Source organism: Miniopterus schreibersii, assembly GCF_964146895.1.
Source record: "Miniopterus schreibersii genome assembly, chromosome: 2".
Classification (NCBI taxonomy): Eukaryota; Metazoa; Chordata; class Mammalia; order Chiroptera; family Miniopteridae; genus Miniopterus; species Miniopterus schreibersii.
The window spans coordinates 110,319,965-110,344,066 of record NC_138102.1 but is presented as its reverse complement, the minus strand read 5'-3'; the positions used below and the strand labels follow the sequence as shown (position 1 = coordinate 110,344,066).

Sequence of the window (24,102 nt, the reverse complement as noted above, 5' to 3'; positions counted from 1 at the left end):
TAAGATATGTCATACATTCTTAAAGTTTATAAATATTACCACCTTAATAGTTCAGAAAGAACTAATTCATCACTAAAGAGAAATTTTAGAAATTCAGAAGCATATACTTACTTATAAAAATAAAGAACTAATTCATTCCTAAAGAGAAATTTTAGAAATTCAGAAAACATATATTTACTTATAAAAATATTCCACCTATGTGAATTTTCCATGTGATTAGAGCTTGTATGTTTAAATAAAATTCCAATTTTGAGACATTACTGATAAATATAAATCTTTCTAAAATACATATAATTCCTTACCTTCTTAAATAGGTGATATTAAACCTTTGCTTGATGCCTCAGAGGCATAAATTATTAATCACTGATTTGGGTGTCATCCACTCTATTAATTCTGGCAAGACTCTTTAATTCCTGTATCCACATTTTACAGTTTTTCCTACACCCTGTCTTGTCTTTCAACAATCATTTATGAAAATTGTTTACATGCTATTTCTAACAATGCTAGCCTGCTATGGTTAGGAATGGTTAAGATTAACGAAAAGTTTATTAAAACAACATCACTCATTTAAAGTAAAAGTAAAATAAGCTCAGAAGGAGTGCCTGAGTGATATCCCATAAACAGAGACATGATCTTTTAGTTCAAGGGCTTTGTGATACTAATTCTGGACATTAAGAGGCTCTGCCTTTTTTACATTTCCTAAACTATTTTCAAGGGGATTGAAGTTGTTAGATAACTTCCACAAAAGTATTGTTAGCAAACTATAAAACACTAAAAACAGCCAGCTACATTTATTTCCCTTAATCATTCTAATTTCTCACCAACTTCAAAAAAACAACAAAGGAACATAAAACCTAACCAACCTCTACACACACAATTTACTTAAGGTTAAAAACAATAAATTCCTTATTCATATTTCAGTTATCTGTAATCCTTTCTCAGATTCACTACAGCTAAAAACTTAACTTGATACTTAGGGTATCCCTGTCATACCAAATGTTCTTTGAATTAAAAGGAAAGTTCCTATCTAAGTGACAGGTAGGTGAGATTGACACTTATGATTTCGACAACCCATAAAGAAGAACCGTTAACCCATTCGTTCTGGAAGGAAGACAACAGGTAAAATGCTAAGCAGAGTTCCAAGAATCAGTTAGGCCTCTATCTTTGCTCCCACTGCTCCGGCTAGTTTAACTGATATCCTCCTATATGCACTGTTTTTCACATCACCCTAGAGAATTTCTTGTTTAATTGTTCTCCAGTGAAGCTTTTCTAGTTCCCCTCAAGTTGAAATAGCCATTGTACTCTCTTTGCAAATAAAATCTATCATAGAAACTTCCTGAGGTAAAAATCATATCTTACTTACCTTTTTGTCTCCTTTACCTACCAAAATACCTAGCAACTAAGAGGTGCTCTACTAATATGTGAAATAAGTGAATGTTTGGTAAAATCACTTCCTTATATATATATATAATTAATTGCCTCACAGAAAAAAGTAAGTCTGATTTTTTCGTCTTTCACAGTATTAAAAATGTCATTCTTTTGTAAGAATTGTAAAAGAAGCAAAAAAAAAAGTCATGTTTCTCTTTTTTTAGAACACTGTAGTAATTTTCAAAAGAAAGATAGATATATGTATCAGGATCATCTGTGAAACTTTTTCCACCCTGAAAATGGGCAACACTTCCTTCCCTTCACTGAATCCTACTCCCTGCCATAGGTATGCACCAGCCCCACACACTACTGAGAAACATTTGGGTGATCCACTGCTAATGAGTGTGTGTCATTCTGGCATCTCCCTCAGGTCTGGAAAAATCCAGATTCTACTGTATATTTTCCCAAATAAAGACAGTAACAGCTCATCCTGGCCAGTGTGGCTCAGTTGGTTAGAGCATCCTCCTGTACACCAAAAGGTGGTGGGTTTGATTCCCAGTCAGGGTACATACCCAGGTTGTGGGTTCAATCCCCAGTCCGGTCGGGGCACATGTGGAAAGTAACCAATCGATGTTTCTCTCTCACATCGATGTTTCTCTCCGCTCCCCCCTCCTCTCTCTAAAAATATCAATAAAATTAATTTTTTTAAAAAGACAACCCTGGATAGTTTAGCTCAGTGGTTAGAGAGTCAGCCTGAGAACTGAAGGGTCCCAGGTTCAACTCTGGCCAAGGGCACATACCTTGGTTGCAGGCTCAATCCCTCGCTGGATCAGGGTGTGCGCAGGAGGCAACCAATCGATGTGTCTCACATCAATGTTTTTCTCTCTCTCTCTTTCTCCCTCCCTTCCACTCTCTCTGAAAAGCAATGGAAAAAATATCCTCGGGTGAGGATTAAAAAAAAAAAAAGACAGTAACAGCTCACATGTAAAGTCCTTTAACCTAAAGCATTTTAATGCATTCATTAGTAGAGCATTACCTATGTAATAAAGGTAATAGCTTACAATGCTGAAATAAAATATCATTCACATATTTCAAATTTCATGACAAAATTTATGCAAAGATATTAACTTAAACTTTTATATTTATGCAAAGATATTAACTTAAACTTTTATGTTTAGACAGCTGCAAACAGTAAGAGAAATCAAGCCAACTTCCCAAGAGCCTCTTTTCCTTACTGAACTTTCTTTAAAGCATGCATAATTAAAGCAATCCATATTCCCTTGTAGCATAAAAAGTTAAGCAACACCAAGCAAGGAAAGCTATTCTGAGCAACCCATAACCAAGCTGCTAAAACAAAATATACAGGACCCACAGTAACACTGGAGTCATTAAGAAGTTCCTGTCCTCTTGCTTCATTTTCAGCGTGCACTTTCTGGTAATGCTCCGACAAATCAATAGCAGTTACACATCTTTTCATACATAATGGACAGATGAAACCCTGTGAAATAACAACTTTTAGGAGTATATACATAAAAAGTTATTTATAAAACAAAATACAGACAATAAAAAATAGACATAATAGGAAAATAATTAGTATTATCTCTTTTTAGAACATGTAAAGGAAATTTTCAGGTAGTAATGGCATAAAAGATGGAAGATCTATACAAAGTAGAACTCCTAAATTTAGTTACCATCTTATGCTATAAATTCCCATTGGTTCATTTTTAAGTTATAATGGCCAGTTGCTTATTATTAATTGAATTATTATTATTTTTTTGTTTATAACACTTTATCCCTACTTATCTGAGAGAGCTATTATTAGCAAGTTACCTTTTATTTTAGATCAGGAAATGTCCACTAGATATAACAAATACCTTTATGTAATACAATATACTAAACAAAATTTCTTATAATGAAAGCAATTTTTAGCCTTCATCATATTCCCCTAGCCTAAGATCCTTTTGCCCACACCCATAATTCCCAGTAGGTGACCTTTCGTTCTACTTTCCTAAGCCAAATAATATCATTTTAAAACAATCTTCCAAATTTCCTATACCTAACAATATTTGAATTTTAAACTGTGGACTGCTACACTGAGCTATGGTTTGGAGTTTTGTCAGACAGGAACAGTAAAAGGAAAAGAGAATAGAAAAATTAACAGTATTGGGAAAAGTAAACAAAATGAAGACAGTGGTGAAGGACAATAGGTTATAAAAGTTACGTCATGAGTTTAGGTGTCAAAAATAGTAGATTTGAGTCTCAACCTATCCTGACTATATGAACTCAAGAAAGTCACTTTACCTACTGCCAGTTTCCTAATTTACAAAATGGGGCTGATATTAACAACTATTCTCCTACAGTTATTGTGTAGTACACAAAAGGCTTAGTACAGTGCCTGAGACATTGTAAGTGTTCCCTAACACCAACCACCATTAAATGTATTGTTAGAAAGAAAACAAAATAAAGCCTGGAAAGGTTAAAGACTAGAAGAAAAGATAGGAAATTAAAACCTGAAATACTCAGCAAGCCCAAAGTTAAGAAGTGAAAATATGATGAAGTTTTTGAGGGGATAGGCATTTATGGTAAGAAATGGGGGATAAGATTTTATCATTTCGGGTAAAATTATTCTGCCTGATAATAAGCTAGAGAAAGTACTGCCATGACTTGAGTAGCTAGAAAAGAGGTAATAAAGACCATTGGCATTTATAACATTAAGAACTGAGAAATTAGCATTTTCCTTGAGTCACTAATATCACTTAGGACAGAAGGAAGGATGGAAAGGAAGACTGCAAACAAGGTTCCAAAGTAGGAGGCAAGACAGGATAGTAGTTAAGACCTAGGCTTGGGTTTGAATCGTGGATTCACACTACTCTTCAATTTCCCCGTCTGTTAAATAAGATAACAATAATAAACTATTTCATATGGGTCTCATGAGAATTAAATGGCATGATACATACAAAATGGTAATCATAGCACCCGTAACAAAGAAAACATTACTAAATGTTGGCTCTCATTAATATCATTGTTCCTTTTGTTAATAACCCTTAAAGGAGATTAGCCAGGAGGTGAAAGCGAGGAACATGAATTCAATTTTTTTGTTTTTTGGTGTGTGTTTTTTAAATAATGAAAGGGATTTCATTCAGGTAACCACAGTTCCAAGTACTAGAACTACAAAATAATACTTCTTTAAAAGAAGGCATCATTGCATTTTTTTTTTTGCTATCACAGCTTTCACTTTACTCTGGTTTCTTTACTGTAAATTTCCACATGAAATCAATTGTTCATTCAAGAAGTATTTACTGAGTATGATTACTGTGCTCCACCCATTATGCTAAGGTGATGAGAACACATATATGAACCTATTGGTTCTGCTTCTCTTTAGAGAACCCTAATATATCTCAAAAAAAACAAAACAAAAAAAACAACAAAAACCTGTTGGAACGAATAAATTAATTTAGCCAGGTTGTAAAATAAAACTTAGGCATACAAATGTCAATTGTACTTCTATAACACAGAAACAAACAAATGAAAAATAAAATTAGAAACACTACTATTTATGCTAACATGAAAAAATAAAAATTACCAATTAATAAATTTAATAAGACATATAAGACTTCTACATTGAAAACTACAAAACATGGCTGAATGAAATTAAAGAAATAGAATTATATGTGCAAGAATTAGAAGATTCAATATTAAGATGGCGTCTCTCTCCCAAATTAATCTGTAGATTATATATATATAATCCTAATCAAAATCCTAGAACTTTTCTCAAATTTATATAAAAATGCAAAGAACCTATTATATAAGAGTGAAAACAAATTTGAAAAGAACAATAAAATTGGGAGACTTAAACTATCTGATTTGAAGACTTACTGTGAAACTACAGTAATCAAGACAGTATTGACATAAATATACAAATGTACATAAAGATCAATGAAAAAGAATAAAGAATATAGAAATACAGCCACACATATAAGGTAAATTGATTTCTCACAAAATTAAAAATGTAATTCAATGAAAAAAGGTAACAGTTTCAACAAACAATACTGAAACAACCATATGGAAAAATGTGGTTTGCATATCCATGTGGGAAAAAAATGAACCTCAACCACTATATCACACCATACACAAGAATTTTAAATAAATCACAGACTTACATGTACACCCTAAAATGACTTTTTTTAATCAGAGGAAAGCATAGGAGACAGTCTTTGCAATTTTGTGGTAGCAAAAAAAATTCATAGAAGGACCCCAAAAGCATTAACCATAAAAAAAAAAGGCTGACAAATTAGACTTCCCCCAAATTAAAAACTTCTTGAAAAGAAAAAATTAACAAAATGAAAAGCAAGCCACGGACTGAGAGAAAATATCCCCATCACATGTATCTGACTGAAGTGTAAGACCTAAAATTAAGTCCCAATAATATGTGCTGCCTTAACAAGTGGTGAAACTGAGGGGTTTCAAATGGCCTAATTGCAAGTTCCCGTCCCCACTCTGCTCCTGCAAATAAGGTCCTGTAGTCAAACAATCCTCTTCTCCACAGCAAATAGGGCAGGGCTCGCTTATTATCCCCGAGTAGTGGGTTTCGGTTCCACACCACCCATGGAGTTATTCACACAAGCCAATCACATCCTTCTGTAGGAACCACTGGGCACCTTACCCTCTTGAAACTATAAAGCCTGCCTCTCACAGCCCCTGGTTGTTCATTTTGTTCCTAAGTGCAGTCCTCATGTGGCCCTGTATGGCATGCAATATCCTCCTCCCCTGGGTTGTGAGTTTATGTGACTAATAAACTGCTCTTGATCTCATCTGCCCAGTGTCAGGTTAAATTATGCATTTAGCCATCCCATAACCCTCACCAATGGGGTGAACAGAAGGCAGTCTAAACATTGACAAAGGACTTGTACCCAGAATAGATAAAGAATTCCCACAATTTGATAGTAAAAAGATAAATAAATCCAACTTTTCAAATGGACAGATTTCCAGTTCCCGACAAAATGGAATAGATGTACTTTTCCCTATTCCTCCTGCTAAGTAAAACTAAAATCCCTAGAAATTATATATAAAACAACATCAGAAGACTTTGAAAGGTAAAGAGAATAATGCAGACCAGCTAAGGATTTCAAGACACAAAGACTGACAGTCGTGACAGTGCTCTGAGTTTTCTTTTTGCCTCATATTATCCAGACTAGGTACTAGAGAAGCTGGAAGTTTCAGTGGCCACTTACAAAAATGCCCTAAGAAAAACCTGCTCTCTCTAGCCAAAGGACCAGGAAAATGAAAATCAAATTTGGCATTATGTAGGTTATTAGTGAGTAGTTTCAGTGAGTACTAAGAAAGGAAGCCAGATTGGGAAGGACAAAAGAGTAAACAAAGACATTTGCTTCTGGCTACTAAATAGTCTGAACAACTATCCTGATAACAACTAAATAATATAAAGTATCACTGATTACATTATATAATTGTACATGTTATATATTTGTTATGTTGAAATCCTAACACACAATGTGATGGTGTTTGGAGGTGGGCCCTTTGTGAGGTGATTAGACCATAAGGGTGGAGACCTCATGAATGGGATTAGTGTGCTTATAAGAGACCTGAGAGCTTACTCATCCCTTCTGCCATGTGAAACAGCCATCTATGAACCAGGAAGCAGGCCATTACTAGACATAAAATTTGCCGGAGCTTTGATCCTGACTTCCAAGACTCCAGAACTGTGAGAAATAAATGTTGTTTAAGCCACTCAGTCTAGGGAACCTTTTTTGTAATAGCCCATAATGACTAAGACAATATTATATATATTATATATAATAAAATATAAAAGATGATATAAATATGCACCAAAGCAAGCTGTTGCTTTACTTTTTACTATTTCTTTAAAGTCCTAGAGACCATGATATTTCATATTCCATTTAGATGGTTGTGAAGGGCACAATGTTAAAACTTAGAGTTCGTTCAAAGTGGGAAGCCAGCCTCGGGGTAAAAGTGAGAGAAACTGAGAGAGATTGAGAGAGACTGAGAGAAAGAGAGAGATATCAACTGAGACATTGACTGAGACCTTGACAAGTCTGTACCTTAGCACTGGGCACATAGAAAAAACAATTTCCCCTGAGTATTCATAATCACCAATAATCCTCAATTAGGTTAGTAGTCGGAATTTATATTATTGTGTAGACTGACGAATTTTAAGCACAGAACTTAATTTAAGGGAGTCCCAGGTTAGTGGTACCTCTAGAGTAGTATTTATACACTGATGGGAAAAATTCATAACATAGGTAAAACTAAAGTGGTGGGAGGAAAAGAAGATAAACTGAGAATGTGAGAGAATGGAATCCAGTGCACAACAGAAAGGACTGAAATTTGATAGGAAAATTACCTGTCTTCCCTGTACTAAACTAAGAAAGAGAACACAGGTGCAAGCATAGCTTTGGTGACAAAACAGGAACACTTCATCTAATGGATCCTATTTTTTTTCAGGATATAGAAAGTAACTGAGGAAGGTAGGAAAAGGATAAGACATGGGAAATTTGAGGATAAAGAAAAGAAAACTATCTCAGAGAGTAGGAAAATGACCCTAAGAAGAACCAGGCACTCACTATTCACTACCCATTGGAGATTTTCTTTTTGGTCTGACTGAGATCAACAATTATTAATAGATTTCTTTACAGGTGTACAGCTGGGCACTTTAAACTCATCATATCATGAACACAGTATGGAATATTTTTTTTAAGACATTTCCTTAAACTTGTTTGTAATGAAGTTCATCTAATACTTTTCTTCTCCCTCTCACAATCTTATAAAATATTATGGTTAATATACATATACATGAAGACAAATGGATGAAGGGACAGATGGTCAGAGAGAGAAAAAACACAGAGATGAATGGTTAGAAAGAAAAATATACCCAAAAACACACGAGAGAGACTCATTAAGCAAGAGGTGAGAAGAAAACAGAAAAAAGGGGACTGACTAGGTGGCACCATTAGACCTAGAAAGGGTCAACTAATAAAAACTATCAGAGCAAAATGTGTGTAGATCTCTTAGGAACAGTATTATGGGTGGTTTTATGTTCTTCCCTTTCCTTACCTCCTTTCTCTAATACGTACAAATTTTTTTTTTTTTAATTATTAAAATAAAGCAACTACTAAGGTTGACTTCTCAAAAAGTTATTTCTTCTTTAGACTTATTTAGTTTCTCTGTTAATTTTTAATAAGCTAACAAAGATAAAATAAAAGGTATTAAGAAGACAGCAAATAATGTATAAATTTTAAAGATAACCTAATTTTTCATTAGCTCAGTAGTTCATGACCGTACAAACACATAAGTAGATACCTATCAACTGAGAATTCTTTACCAACAGATTTTTAAATCTTCATTAAGTTGAGATGGCATTAGCATTTAAGAGATATTGGCAATATTACTTTTCATTCTCACAACTAAGTACCAGTATATGTCTACAAGTATGATTCAAAAGTTGCATTCCTGCCCAGCCAGGCGTGGCTCAGCGGTTGAGCATCAACCTAAGATCCAGGAGATCACAGTTTGATTCCTGGTCAGGGCACATGCCTGGGTTGTGGGCTCGATCCCCAGTGGGGGCTTGCAGGAAGCAGCCGATCAATGACTCTCTCATCACTGATGTTTCTATCTCTCTCTCCCTCTCCCTTCCTCTCTCTGAAATCAATAAAGACATAATAATTTTTAAAAAGTTGCATTCCTTAGTAAAAGGACATAATAACTTTTCCTATGAAACTTTAAATTACCACTCATTATTCCAAATATTTGCTATTTTCCCTTAAATAATATTGACTTTTATTGACAAAGTATTATTTTCCATACCTCTGAAGAGCTTTCATTATTGACATCCACTGTGTTAATAGGAGTTGCTGATGAATCTAAATCAGAACCTTGAGAGCCAACTCTCCCAGGAGTCTGAAACATAAACAGAAAAGGGGAAAAAAAATCAAAGCAGATATTAACAATATATTCATAAACTACTTAATAACCTAAACAGTAATCAGGTCTAGGTTTACACATAAGTAGATATGTTTTCAATAATAACAAACAGTACTAGCAGCTATTCTTAATTGAAAATTGACTAATACTCTATCAAGATCTCTATATGAATTACCTCATGTTCAGTCTTTTTAAATTAATAAAAATTTTACTTTTGGATATAGTATTTTATAATTTAAATTCACTTTCACAGAACATCTTATTTAATCACAATGATATCTCTTTGAGAGGCAGGACAAATGTTATCTCTATAGATGATAAAACAGATTCAAAGCAGCTAAAGGACTTCTTGAGATTGTATTAAACAAAATTCAGAAAGAAACAACTAAAATACTGATCTGATTCCTCTTACATTGCTCTCTCTCCTACATCAACTAAACTACAAAATTTGAGAGGTGCTAAAAAGACAAACAGTTCACATTACCTAGTCACCCAGCAATCTACCATCCATACCAACCATTACCAATCTGTCTCCAATACTTGATATTCCATCACCAAAGATGTAGTTTGTAGTGCTAAAGTTTTTTTCCCCCTGCCACTTTTATCATCTAAGTTTATCATTCATTAATACGTAGGAGTTACATTAAAGTAGTTGTAAGTCTATTACAACACTGAGCAAAATGACAAATTCAGAGCACAAGGACTGATTCAATAGTCATTATCAAAAAACAGTTATGGTACATACTATCATTACCACTTCACACAAGAGAGAACCAAGGCAGAGTCTAAGTAACTTGCCCAAAATCACATGGCTAATAAATGGAGGTGAAAAATTTAGCTCAAGCAGTCTGGCTTTTAATCACTAACTTATATTGCTTCTCTACTGGACATCTTCACTGAGATGTACTTTAAGTACCCAAGATGTAGAACAATTCACTATACATTTGCCTCAACACACAAACATCCTGTAATAATCCTATTATCATCACCAAAAAGACCCTTTCACAAATTTGCCTAAAATAGTCCTATTAAACAGACCTAAATAAGCCCAAGAGTTATTCAAGGTATTTACTTAAACCAAATAAAAAGATACCTGCAACAGATAGGCTACCCTAGATTGCTGGTAATATAAAAGCAGATTCATATTAACAACAACTATATGATGAATATAAAGCAGCATTAATCTCTATAAACACTGCTATCAAAAAATCAAATTAGAAAAGACAACCAGGCAGTGGCATAGGTAACAGCGGTACCCGCTGCCTCCCTCAACCACATCAAAATTACAACTAAAATGCAGAACCACCATCATTCAGAACCTCCTGAAATCTAGCTGAACAGAAATCCTACAATGAGGGAACTGAAGAAGCACAACTAGACGGGTAGGAGGGGCAAAAACGGGGTTGGGGGTGGGGTGGGGGTGTACGGTGGGGAAGGGTAGGGGACTGAATCACAGAGACTCGGACACAGTCCTACACCCAGGTGCTGTGGTTTAAAACTGGGAGGGATGTCTCAGTGGTAGAGGTTTCCTCAAGAAGCGAGGGGTCCCAGCCCCACATCAGCCCCCCCAGGCCAGGGTTTCAGTGCTAGAAAGAGGAGTCCCCACAACTTCGGGCTATAAAAACCAGCAGGGATTGTGGCTGAGGGACTCGGAGGCTACTGGAGTTCCAGGCAGTTCCTCTTAAAGGGCCCAAGCATGGACTTAATCAGACATGCTCCCTCTAAGTTCCAGCACTGGGGAGCAGCTTAAAAGGAACCTGGGACATTCGGGGAGGAACTAACCTGTCTGGAATCAGGACGAGAGCTGGAAAGGCAGCTTTCTCCCAGAAAGCTGGCAGAGGCCATTGGTCCTTTGACAAGCCCACCCCCACAGAGCCAGCAGGGAGGTGCCATATTTGAATCTCTAGCAATCTGACATATCTTTCACCCTAGTGATTTCCTAGTGATTTCCAGAGACCCCTCCCCTCCCTACTTGCAAGCTCATCTAAGACATTTCCAGTGGCTTTTCTATGCAAATGGCCTCTCTCACCTCATGCTTAGGACTTTCCTAAAATCTCTCAAACAAGCAGCAGCTGGCCTCAGCGTGCCCCATATTTCTTGATAAGTGGCCCCAGGCCTGGAAGTAGCAGCAGCCTGCACTGGTTCATAGCTTGGCCTCTTCTGTTCATTTCCAAGCCCAGTACAAGTAGCAGCCATCTACAGCTTGCTGTGTAGCTCATGCTGGGTGGCCCTGGGCAAGGCACAGGCAGAGGCTGACTTTGCACCTCCTGGAAGGCCCAGAGACAGTCCACCTGGTGGTCAGCTTTGACCACGCTGGATTACAACCCTACCACATCCATGAGTGACACACTCAAGAGGCGGGTCAATTCCTCCCAGTGATGCCAATAGCAACCAAGGCTCAACTACAACAGGACAGTGTACACAGCCCACACAAGGGAACACCTAGAAGGCTCAGCTCAGGTGACTGGAGAGGCTGAGCCACTGGGCCCTACAGGATACCTACTACACAAAGCCACTCTACAAATTCCAGGAGAAATAGCAGCTCTGCCTAATACACAGAAAGAAACACCAAAAAATAGCCAAAATGCAGAGGCAAAGAAACATGTCACAAAGGAAAGAACAAAAGAAATCTCTAGAACAGAACTAAATGAAATGGAGCCAAGCAAGCTACTAGATACAGAGTTCAGAATTATGGTTATAAGGATGCTCAAGGATCTTAGTAAGACTATTAAGGAAACTAGTGAGATCCTCAATGACATAATAAAATACCAATCAGAAATGAAGGCTACACAAACTGAAATGAAGAATAATTTACATGGAATCAACAGTAGAGGACGCTGAGAATCAAATCAGTAATTTGGAACATGAGGAAACAAAAAACATCCAACCAGAAGATCAAAAAAAAAAAAAAGAACCCAGAAACATGAAGATAATATAAGGAGTCTCTGGGATAACTTCAGCGGCCCAACATTTGCATAATTGGGTATCAGAAGGAGAAGAGAGAAAGAAATTGAAAACCTATTTGAAAAAATGACAGAAAACTTCCCCTACATGGTAATAGAAATAGACTTACAAGTCCAGGAAGCACAGAGGGTCCCAAACAAGAGGAACCCAAAGAGGCCCACAGCAGGACACATCATAATTAAAATGCCAAAGGTTAAAGACAAAGAGAGAATCTTAACAGCAAGAGAAAAGCAATTAGTTACCTACAAGGGAGCACCATAGGACTTTCAACTGATTTCTCAACAAAAATTTGCCCCGGCCGGGGCGGCTCAGCGGTTGAGCGTCAACCTAGGATCCAGGCGATCAGGGTTCGATTCCCGGTCAGGGCACATGCCCGGGTTGCGGGCTGCAGCCGATCAATGACTCTCTCATCATTGATGTTTCTATCTCTTTCTCTCCCTCTCCTTTCCTCTCTCTGAAATCAATAAAGATATATTTAAAAATAAAAAATAAAGATTTGCAGGTAAGAAGGGAGTGGCAAGACATATTCAAAGTGATGAAAAGCAAGAACCTGCAAACAAGATTACTCTACCCAGCAAAGCTATCATTTAGAACTGAAGGTCAGTAAAGAGCTTCACAGATTAAAAAAAAAAAAAAGGCTAAAGGAGTTCATCACCACCAGACCAGTACTACATGAAATGTTGAAGAGTCTTCTTTAAGAAGAAGCTAATGAACAAAATAATCTGACAAACAAAATAGACCCAGAGACATTGAAGTATGAAACAGACAGTTGTATCTCAGAGGGAAAAGGGGAGGGGGTGGGGGGGGGAGAGATTAACCAAAGAAGTTATAGGCACATATGCATAACCCATGGACACAGACAATAATGGGGTGAAGGCCTGGGGAATGGGTGGTAGTAAGGTGGAGGGGGTCAATGGGGGGGAAAAATGGGACACCAGTAATACTTTCAACAATAAAGATAAATTTAAAAAAAAAAAATCAAATTACCCTGGCTGGTGTTGCTAAGTGGTTAGAGCATTGGTCTGAATACTGAAGGGTCTCGGGTTCGATTCCCAGTCAAGGACACATAACTGGGTTGCAGGTTCGACACTCAGCCCTGGTCAGTGCGTGTGTGAGAGGCAACCAATTGATGTGTCTCTCTCACATCGATGTCTTTCTCTCTCTCTCTCTCTTTTCCCCCTCCTTCCCTCCCTCCCTTCCGCTCTCTCTGAAAATCAATGGAAAAAATATCCTCAGGTAAAGATATTTTTTAAAATCAAATACAAGCTTTTAAAGAAAGAACTGCACTTTTCTAGACAAAAAAACAAGCAAACAAAAACATTATCACTTCTTACTGTACCTTGAAAGAAAATATCACTATCACAGAAATTTTAACAACATGAAGTTTCTTTGAAATACATAATTTACCTATTCAGATTAGCTGTATAATGAATAAAACTAAATAATCTACTATTGCACTGCTGTTATCCAAAGTAACCAATAGCTGTGTCTTGCAATTCAATCACTATATCTAATAGCAGAGAAAAAACAGAAACCAAGTCAAACATCTAGTAGCATATAAAAGACAAATATTTTTCGATAACAAGTTTTTTCTAATATTTGGCGATATACTGAGTCAGAGCTTCCAAATTCTCAACATCTCCCCTCGTCCCCAACTCTATATATGACTTCACTGTAGAGAAGATCAAGAAAGAAGAGAGCAAACATTTCACTGGGAAAATTACTCAAATCAGGTTCACAACCTAATTGCTACTAAAGATAAAGAACGTCATCTCTAAATCATATCTACCTTCAAAGCACTAAAGTTCACTAAAATGATAACTAGAGCAGTCTTTGCACACACAAGAGCCATAATAAATGCTTAATAAGCAAATGCACAACACATACTGCTCTAGCTGAAACTAGGTAATGAACAAGGCACATCAGCTAAAATTGAGTTAATAATGAGTTAATTTCCAGAAAAAGATGAATTAACTAAAAATAAATTTTTTGCTTTGGAAAATTGGAAAATTCTTTGAAGAAAACATTGTTGAATACTATACACACTTCATAGTTAGCAAAATTATTTCTGAAACAGGAAAGAATACAAGCATTAGAAATTAAATGGCATACAACCTCAAAACTTGGGGATTTATAAGACATTTATAAGGATGAATGACAAGGATGTCATAAAATGTTAACTTTCAGCACTGATTTTGTTACTCTATTTCTTCCTCAGCTCACTATAAAACCCAATTAGAAAGAATTTCACAAATTCAAAAAGTCTGAAAAGCCATATATACTATATACAGACGTTGAGAAAGGTGCTTTAAATACATTACCTGATCCTTACACTAAAAATGGATAACCAAAGATTTCTTAATGCCCTCACTACCCCTTTCCTACTATTGAAAGACAAGAACTTACCACATAACAGATAAAATGAGAATATATATTTGCAAATGAAAGTACTATTTGAAATTTGAAAGTACTATTTCATGGAGAATTTTTTTTTAATTTCATGGAAAGCAGTTTTCATGCTTGACCTCTTAGCTTATCATATACCTTCTCTAGGTGATCACACTTACTCCCTTAATTTTAATTACCCCCCAGTGGTGACAATAATAAAATTCTAAATCTAATCCAGATCCCTGCTGAACTGCAAATTCCTATTTTCCTGTCCTGCTAAATATCTCTACCTGAATGCCTTGAAAGCACCCCGAAGTCAGCTTATTCAAAACCAAATTCATTATCTTGTCTCACAAACCTTTCACCTATCTGCATTCTCTACCTCAAATTACAGAAATACCTCATACTCATCTTGCCTAAATCCAAAGTATCACCTCTCTTCCTTAACCTTCACATCCAAAGACCAAGTTAATTCAATCACCTACATAAGTTCTGCATCTATCCTTTCCTTCATCTCCTTTGCCACTATCTTAGTTCAAGATGCCATCATCTCTCACCCAGCTATAAAAGAGAGACCAACTTTAGCACTCTATACCTCTACACCCACATTTCCAATTGCTCCCCAATTGATTTCCCAAAGCACCTGAAATGAATCTTACCCAAAATCAAACCCTTCATTTATCACAACCTTTTACCATCCCACAGGAAAGTTTTCTTTTTTTCTCCTATGTTCTCTAACTTAGTTAATAATAATCCTCATTTATTAAAAACGTCGGTTAAAATCTAACATGAATAGATATTTGTACACCAATTTTCGTAGCAGCATTATTCACAATTGCTAAAAGATGAAAACCAGCCAAATGTCCACTGATGAGTGAATGAATAAACAAAATGTGGTATATACATATAATGGAATATTATTCAGTCTTTAAAAGAAAGGAAATTCTAAAACATGCTACAACATGGATGAACCTAGGAAGCATTATGCTAAGTGAAGTAAGCCAGACACAAAAGGACCAATATGTATAAAACTCCACCTATAAGAGATATCTAGAATAATCAAATTCATAGAGATAGAAAGTAGAATAGTGGTTACAAGACGCTACAGAGGTAGGAGGAATTGTGAGTTGCTGTTTAATGGTACAGAGTTTCAGTTTGGGGTGATGAAAAAACTCTGGAGACCCTGGCAGAGTAGCTCAATTGACTAGAGCATCTTTCTAATAACCAAGGTTGTGGGTTTTCTTTCCAGTTAGGGCAAATACAAGAATCAATCAATGAATGCATAAATAAGTGGAACAACAAATCAATGTTTCCCTTCCCCTCCCTCCCTCTCTCTCTTTTTCTCTCTCTGGAGACAGATAGTTGTCATGATGGCACAATATAAATGTACTTAATGCCACTGAATTATACACTTTAAGGAGGTAAAACTGTAAATTTTATGTTATCACAATTTAAAAATAAATTTTTAATTTTAAAAACCCAAATGAATCTCAAGTTGGCAGTATAGCCACAAAGAAAATAATTATTCCAAGAACATAGCATTTTGACTACTTAGCCTTAGCTACTATAAGGAAAAAAAAAATGCTAAAAAAAGTTAAAAACATTCAGTAATCTTATTACTAGTAATATTAATATTGTTATTTTAAAGCTATTTTATGTATCTTATAAGAAAATAAGTATGTTAATGTTACAAACCAAGAAATTCAGTGTAAGTTAAAAATACAAAATCAAAAAAGTAAAAACCATTTTATAATCTTAAATTTGAACTCATTTTGTTTGCTTTCATATATCTTTAAATATGTATTTAAAATATATTTACTTAATTCTTGTTGCTTAAAAGCTTAAAAAACAATATTTAACCTTTATCCGATGAAAGGGAACTTTAGTTCCCGGCAAGGAGTGGGTCCCGCTGGCCGAATTTAAATGCTGACGGAATTTAAATGCCGTCTTTTAAAGGTTAAATACTCAGAAACCTAAGCATATACGTTCTTTTTTACAGGCAAAAGGAAAGAAACCATTATTGTACAGTTGATCCTGGAAAATATATGGAGTTTGTACGATGCTGTCTTTTAAATGCCGTCGTTTAAAGATTAAAGATATATATAGATATAAATGTAGATCTTAGTTATCGATTAAAAGCAATGACAGCCCAAAAGTAATGAGCACTTCAAGTGCCCAGCCAGTGATATCTAAATAGCATTCCCCACTAAAAGGAACCAGGACTTTTTGAAGAAATAGCTGATTCCAGGCCTAGAGGAGAAATTTTACAAGATAAACCTAGGACATGGTGTGACAAAAAGCAAGGAAGCTATCAAAAATTAATCAGGTCCTATCAAAATGATGAGTCACCTTGGAGGCACTTCCACTAGCTAAAGCTGGGACAATTTGCAAATCAAAATTCACACTGGCCTCCAATGATTAAAAGCCACTAAATATCTATAAATCCATGAGTTCATAAAACAGTATATTAAAAAATCCTTAAGTTCTCTTTTCTCAAGGAAAAAGTCAAAAAACAAATATGCCACATCGATCACTACTAGAATAGTGTAACAATTCTTATTCTGAAAATTAGTAATTAAATTAAAAGAATTAAGCATTTATCCTGACTTTCCAGTATGCGCTGAAATTCATGATAACCAAACAGCCCTGGTTGATATTGAAAAGTTCTTTACAAAAAATGTCAACGTAAGTAAAAGGAATAAAAATTTCAGAAAATCATCATTTTGTAACTTTTGATAAAATCAGTCTTTCCAACTTAAATAACATAAAATGCTCCCTGAATCTCCCCCTTCAAATAAGAAACCTTTCTGTCCTTTAAATTCTATTGTCGTTTATTTATACTTCTCTTGTAACATTTACTTATGATACAAGGAAAAAGAAACTAGAGTCTATTGTAGATTGTTACAGTAATTACTCTCAATGAATCACAACTATATTTTAATGCCCTTATAATTCTCTTGTTTAATCCGCCCCCACATGGACTCTGGACTGGCCCTGAGACTTGCTTGCCTTGGCTGATGGTAGAGTAGCAAATGAGATACAAACAGAGACTTGAAAAGTGCTTGCACAATGGGATTTGCTCTCTTGTTGCTGGAAACTCTTCTGCCACTATATAAACCCAGGCTAGCCTTGGACACCTGTGGCCCAGTGAATATAATCAGCAATCTGAGTAAGGCCACCTTAGATGACACATCCCAATCAAATTACACTGGTACCTCGGTTTTCTAATGTAATCCGTTTCGGAAGACCGAGTTCTGAAATGTTCGAAAACCGAGGGATCAAGAGCCAACAGCTAGGTCTCAGGATTTTACACTCAGCAGAAGCCATGTGGCATGTTCAACTTCCAAGGCGTGGTCGAAAATCAAAGCATTTACTTCCAGGTTTACAGCATTCATAACCCAAAATGTTCGCCAACGGAGATGTTCGAAAACCGAGGTACCACTTTAACAGATAACTCCAGCTGTATGAGTAACTCTAAAAGAGAATAGCAGAAAAACAGCTCATCTAAGCTTAGCACAAATTGTTGACCTACAGAATTTACAGCAAATAAAATGGTGGTTGTTTTAAGCCAAAGCCAAAGTTTAGGGTGATTTGTTATACAGCAATACCATTACATACAGTAGGTGCAATGTCATATCTTCTCTACAAAAGAGAAAACAAACGTTTTTTGAAAATGGGAGCCATGTATAGAATGAGATATTCACCACAGTTTCTAGTAAGGACATAATACAAGTGTCAACCTGCATTTAACCAACACATAATAGTTTTCATACTTTTAAAAAGACAATGTAACTACTCCAAAATTTACATCATTCTATTTTCCATCTTTTCTTTTTTAACTTTTTAAGTTAAAAGAAACTGGAAGACTAAATGACAAACTGCCAATCTGGTTTTCAGGGTATTTGAGTAAAATCAAGATGTTTTTATTCTTTGACAATAGTTATTGGTGGAAAGAGTGTTGGAAAACCAGCACTCTCAAACATTGTTAGTGGGAGTGTAACTAAATACAAAATATGTACATACTCTCTGACTCATTGCTAGGAGATTACCCAGCACCATCTATATATGTACAAGCATGTTCACTGCAGTCTTGTTTATAACAGCAAAACTGGCAACAAACTAAATATCCTTCAGTAGATTAAATTTTGATAATCCACACAACTGAATATAATGTAGTTATTAAAAATAAACAATAAGAGGTAGGTCTGAAAGTACTGATTCTAAAATACCTCCAATTTATATTAAGTAAAAAATTTTGAACTTAAATGAAGAGTATGATTATATTTGTATAATGTTAGTGGATATATACATCAAAAAATGTGGAAAAGTATACAAGAAACTATTAGAAATAATTATTTGGAGAAAGAACCTTCCACTTTTCATTTTATACCTTCTGTTCCCCTAATCCTAACAACTAGCTGTCAGCCTCAAACTTCACATAAAATTTGTCTCTTAAACCATTTCCTGCTTGTTCTAAATCTTCAACCTTGAAAACAGTCGCTAATACTCTTCATCCCAATCTCCATTATAACTCTAACACCTTTAATTTTGTCTCATAATTCATTTTTGCTAATTACTTTTTGTCCTCAGTGTTCCTTCTCATTTCTCCACTTTCTTCTTAAAACTGAATATATTCTGATCAATATCAAATCCCAAAGTAGAAGGCTTACTCAGACTTTTACAATAATATGACCTTGACCTAGAAAACTTATAGAACCATATAATTCCACAGATACTTTTTTACCCATCACAAAACCACGTACAATAGTAAGCTTCGTTACAAATATACATTTAGCCCGGCTGGGCGTGGCTCAGCGGTTGAGCATCGAGACCTAGGATCCAGGCGATCGGGGTTCGATTCCCGGTCAGGGCACACGCCCCGATTGTGGGTTCGATCCCCAGTCGGGGGCGTGCAGGAGGCAGCCGATCAATGACTCTCTCATCATTGATGTTTCTATCTCTCTCTCTCCCTCTCCTTTCCTCTCTCTGAAATCAATAAAGATATATTAAAAAAAAACAAAACACACAAATATACATTTAACGCTAATTCATTTATATCAGCTTTCAGCTGAGAACAATTCCTATTTTCTGAAATGTGAGCAATTCTGCCTAACCTAGAATCATTTACAATTTCAATGAGCAAGAAAATACAGTTGCCTATGTTGTTAAATTATTAATGCTAAATTAAGTGTAATCCTTATTCAATTTGTCTTTCAAAGTAGCTGCTAAAAAAGGTATCCCCCCCTGTTGCACCTGATTCCAGCTCTCTACAAAATTTCTCAAGCACCTGCACACAATATACTTCTGCATCCTAAGTCTTTCCTGCCAAATTTATTGATACACCATACTACACTAATGCTAGAGCAGGGAGGTTAGAAGCATTTACCTATCTAAATGCAATTGGCTCTTCTTTTCAGCAGGACCAGTCGAGTATTCCAAAAACAAAAGTACACCTAAATCTAGAAACAGTGATTCAGAATTTAGAAATTGGAGTCACAAAGACCTGAATTCAACTTTCAGTTTACCCACTTAGAAGCTTTGTAAATTTACTTAACCTCTCTAAGCCCCTAATCCCCACTTTGTAAAGTAGAACTAATAATGTCAGCCTCACAGAATTGTTGTGAAGATTAAATGAAATAATATATGAAAGGTTTAAATCAGTGCCTGACATTTGGTAGATATAAATAGTAGACATTTATTAAGTGCACTTCTCTCCCAAAAGACCTAGAATAAAAATTTAAAGCTGGGAAGCATCTCAGAAAGTAAATCAGAAATCAAGCACCTCAGAAATAATGTTACAACTGTATAACTTCAGAGATGGAGAAACTAACCTCTAGAAAATATAATTGGCTTATCTAACATCACTCTGCTATAGAATGGTAGAGTTGCAATTAAAACTTAGGTCTCCCAAGTCCCAATTCAATAATCTAGAGGGAATACTACTATCTAAAAATGTTGCTAGGTCATCTCTCTGATACCCATCAAGACCCTTAATTTCTCTAATCTCAACTTCTTCATTGATAAGATCATGGTCCTTGAAGCCCTAAAATGCTCATTCTGTGATTCCTTTGGGCCCTAAACATATTTCCAATCTCTATATATGCTTAGCTTTCTTACCGGCACTTTCAAAATTCTAAAACTTACTTGGTAATTAATAGTTACACTAAAGTAATTTACCTCTCAAAAGCAACCAAGTAAAAAAAAAAAAAGGCAACCAAGTCATTAAGACACCGAGGCTATGGAAACTAATTATCGATAAGCTATCAGTAACTACATTGGGTTTATAGACATCATACAATTAACTCAATATTAAGTAAAAGAATGAAAGTTTTTAAATATCCAACATTTTAAAATATCTAACATATAATTAAAATTGATTTACACATTTTAAACAAGTTTAGAGTACTGGATATTTTGATTCAACAAGTATGGATAGACACTATACCAAAATAAGGGTTCCCAGTTTAGGTTTGAGAAGCTATTTTTCACTTTTTTAAGTCTTAAAGTCATTTGAGGGAACTGGGAAAAGTGCTGATAATAAAATTTCCTAAGCAGAGCATCTGTGGACCATGTTCAAAATCCTAGCAAAATATGCTTGAAGACATCTTACTCAGCATTTTAGAATCTAACAGAAATTCTTATCTACTAGCCATTGATTCCTGCTATAAAAGATATGTTGAATACCAGTTTCAAAGAAGCAGAACACAACATTCATAAAATTAAAATCCATCTTGAATATAATTCTTTTATGATGAAAAATCCCTGAGAAAAACTATTCAAATAGGAGATGACTTGTAATTCAGGTTCCCAAGGAAACAAACTCTGAGACTCTGAAATCTGTAAGCAGAAGTGCTCTCAAGAACACCTGTGCGAACAGAGGGGCAGTATAACTGGGCCCAGGGAGAAACAGAACAGTATTGATCAGTAATACAGTTGCAACAGCAGCCTCAGCTAATCCTACTAAGCTAGAATGGCCCTTCACAGAAGTCCCTAATCAAAGAAAGGGGATGATGATTCTTTGTATCTCCCACATCAACCAGTAATTAAGGACGGACTGCTTCTAGAATGGGGACATAATCTTGGGTGAGGCAGCTTCCTTCTGTAAGGGCAACTTCCAGAGAAGGATACCCTTATGAGCCTTTGGCAGCCATGATTCCAGGCAGCTAAGGGAATGTTTCTCCACTCTAAAGGGGGATGTAGGTGCACACCAAAGCATCCGCTACAATGAATGTACCTTACTTGCATTTGAGTTGCCTATAGAGTGCTACACACTGGGTGGGGAGAAATCTCAGTAGAAAAGAATCCTCTGAAGCCTTGTATGTGCCAGGTGCTATCCTAGTCACTGGGCATGAGTTATCAAATTTTAGCACTAAATGCTTGCTTCCTGAAGACACTTTTTTCTCAGCAAAGATGCTAGAAAATAGGGTAAAAGGTATCAGGATTTGTTACATAACACATCTAAAATGCCACTTAGGGGTTGCATTTTGATCTGCAGAGTCAAAATTCTGGTACTTCCTTAGTTTTCAACTAACGCTTCTACCCTGAAGAGCGCTTTAGAAATCACTAAGTCATGCCCTCATTGGACAGAAAGGAAGTCAAGCCAAGAGGAAGCTCAATTATTTGTCTAAGATCACACTAGTAGCAGAGGTAGAACCTGAACTCAGGTATTTTGATTCCAAATTTAGTAATTTCTCTACTTGCTGTGGTACCTTTATACTCAAACACGTAAAACCAAAATAACTCTGAGGCATAAATCTTATTGAAAAGCTCAGAATATAAACTTCCCCTACATCATTTACATTTTCGAAATCATGCACATAAGAAACTTCAGTTAAGGAAACATCAATTGGTAGCTTGCTAAATGAAATACTCTATTTTTTTATTAACAGTAATAATAGGTAACATATAACCTCTATGACAGGCATACCACCAAGCACTTTATTTACATATGTCATTTAATCCTCACAACAGTCTTTTGAATAAAGTCAAAGGGATTATTCCCATTTAGCCAAAAGGAAAAAATAATAAGGTTAAAGAAGCTAAACAAGTTGTTAGCTAAGATAAAAAATATAATAATGCATAGAGCTAGAATTCCACCTGACTTCAAAACTGTGCTCTTAATGTTAAACAATCCACTAAACTATACCCCTATGCTTCTCAATTTTCCTTTTCTGAACTTTTCAAATTTTCATGATGCATATGATTTATTTTTAGAACCAGAAATATATTATTTTATTATATTTAAATATTTTTATTTTAAAAACTAAACCACTGCCTAAAATATTTAGAAGTTGAAAACAGATATAAGGTTATATCAGAAAAATAAATATCTTAAAGAACAACATAAAGTCATACTTCCTCATCAAGGATCTAACTCAATATGATTTACCACTTAATCCATCTCACACAATAATGCATTTTGGCATAGCACCATACAAAAATAGGAATTCTTAAATCATTTTCCAAAGATTATTTAATAAAGTCCAAAAAAAGTATCACTGATACTCTGGAAAAACTTTTATATTAGCATACTGATGTAAAACTTAAAAACTGATATTAAAAACTGAGATGAGGGGGAAAATGTGGTTTTCTTACATTACATCTACTGCTATAGCCCACGCAACACTTAAACAGATGGCTATGCAACTAAATTATTCATGTTATTGTAACAAATATGTCAATCAATCACAGTGCACGTAATAGGCATGGATCCATCCTAAAGTAAGTTACTCTACCATAGGCCATGTTGAGAACACAGTTCAAAACAGCCAGGTTATATGACCCCATGTCTACTGCCAATTGACCAGATGTGTTCACCTGGCCCAATAGCAGCCAATTCATAAACTAGCTAGCAGCCAATAAAAGGATTCAATAGGGGCAAAAAATGCCAACAACTATCACCGAGTCTTATGCTTAGGCCGTTGAATTGCACCCTATGAAGAGAAATGATTAAGCTGCACAAACTGGCACTAAACAGATACACAGTGCAGTCATGAGGTAAAGTAAGAGTACATGACTTTGAGCAAATCAACCAGCCAGAGTTTCAAAGACCACAGCCTCTGAGTATGCAGAAGTTATGAAGAAAAAAACTAAAATAGATGGTAAGAAAATTAGCTGATAGCAGAAACAAAAGTATACAAGGGACATAATAAATATGTGAAGAATCACTGAGACCTTGAACAGCAGAACTCTACAGTCAAAAAGGAAGGAAGGGAGGGAGGGAGGGAGGGAGGGAGGGAGGGAGGGAGGGAGGGAGGGAGGGAGGGAGGGAGGGAGGGAGGGAGGGAGGGAGGGAGGGAGGGAGGGAGGGAGGAATGGCCTGGGAAAAGCCAGAGAGACACAAGAGGGCAGGTTTTGGGAAACTATATAATTTAGTTTTGCTGGGACACTGCTGTAAGATGTGAAGTCCAAAGAGATTAAGTCTGA

General features: G+C 35.7%; 1 protein-coding gene across 2 annotated transcripts in view; it reads right to left on the bottom strand.

Moving 5' to 3' along the window:
* Window positions 1-24,102, bottom strand: part of EEA1 (early endosome antigen 1) — a 131,389-nt gene that overhangs the window by 93,283 nt on the left and 14,004 nt on the right. Inside the window, exons 2-3 of one of the 2 annotated variants that reach the window (XM_081130758.1) lie at window positions 9,208-9,300; window positions 2,741-2,866 (exon numbers count right to left, since the gene is read on the bottom strand). In XM_081130758.1, coding sequence (XP_080986884.1) covers window positions 2,741-2,866; window positions 9,208-9,300 — 219 coding nt within the window. The remainder of the gene's footprint in view (window positions 1-2,740; window positions 2,867-9,207; window positions 9,301-24,102) is intronic. The other variant, XM_081130759.1, reaches the window with a different exon arrangement.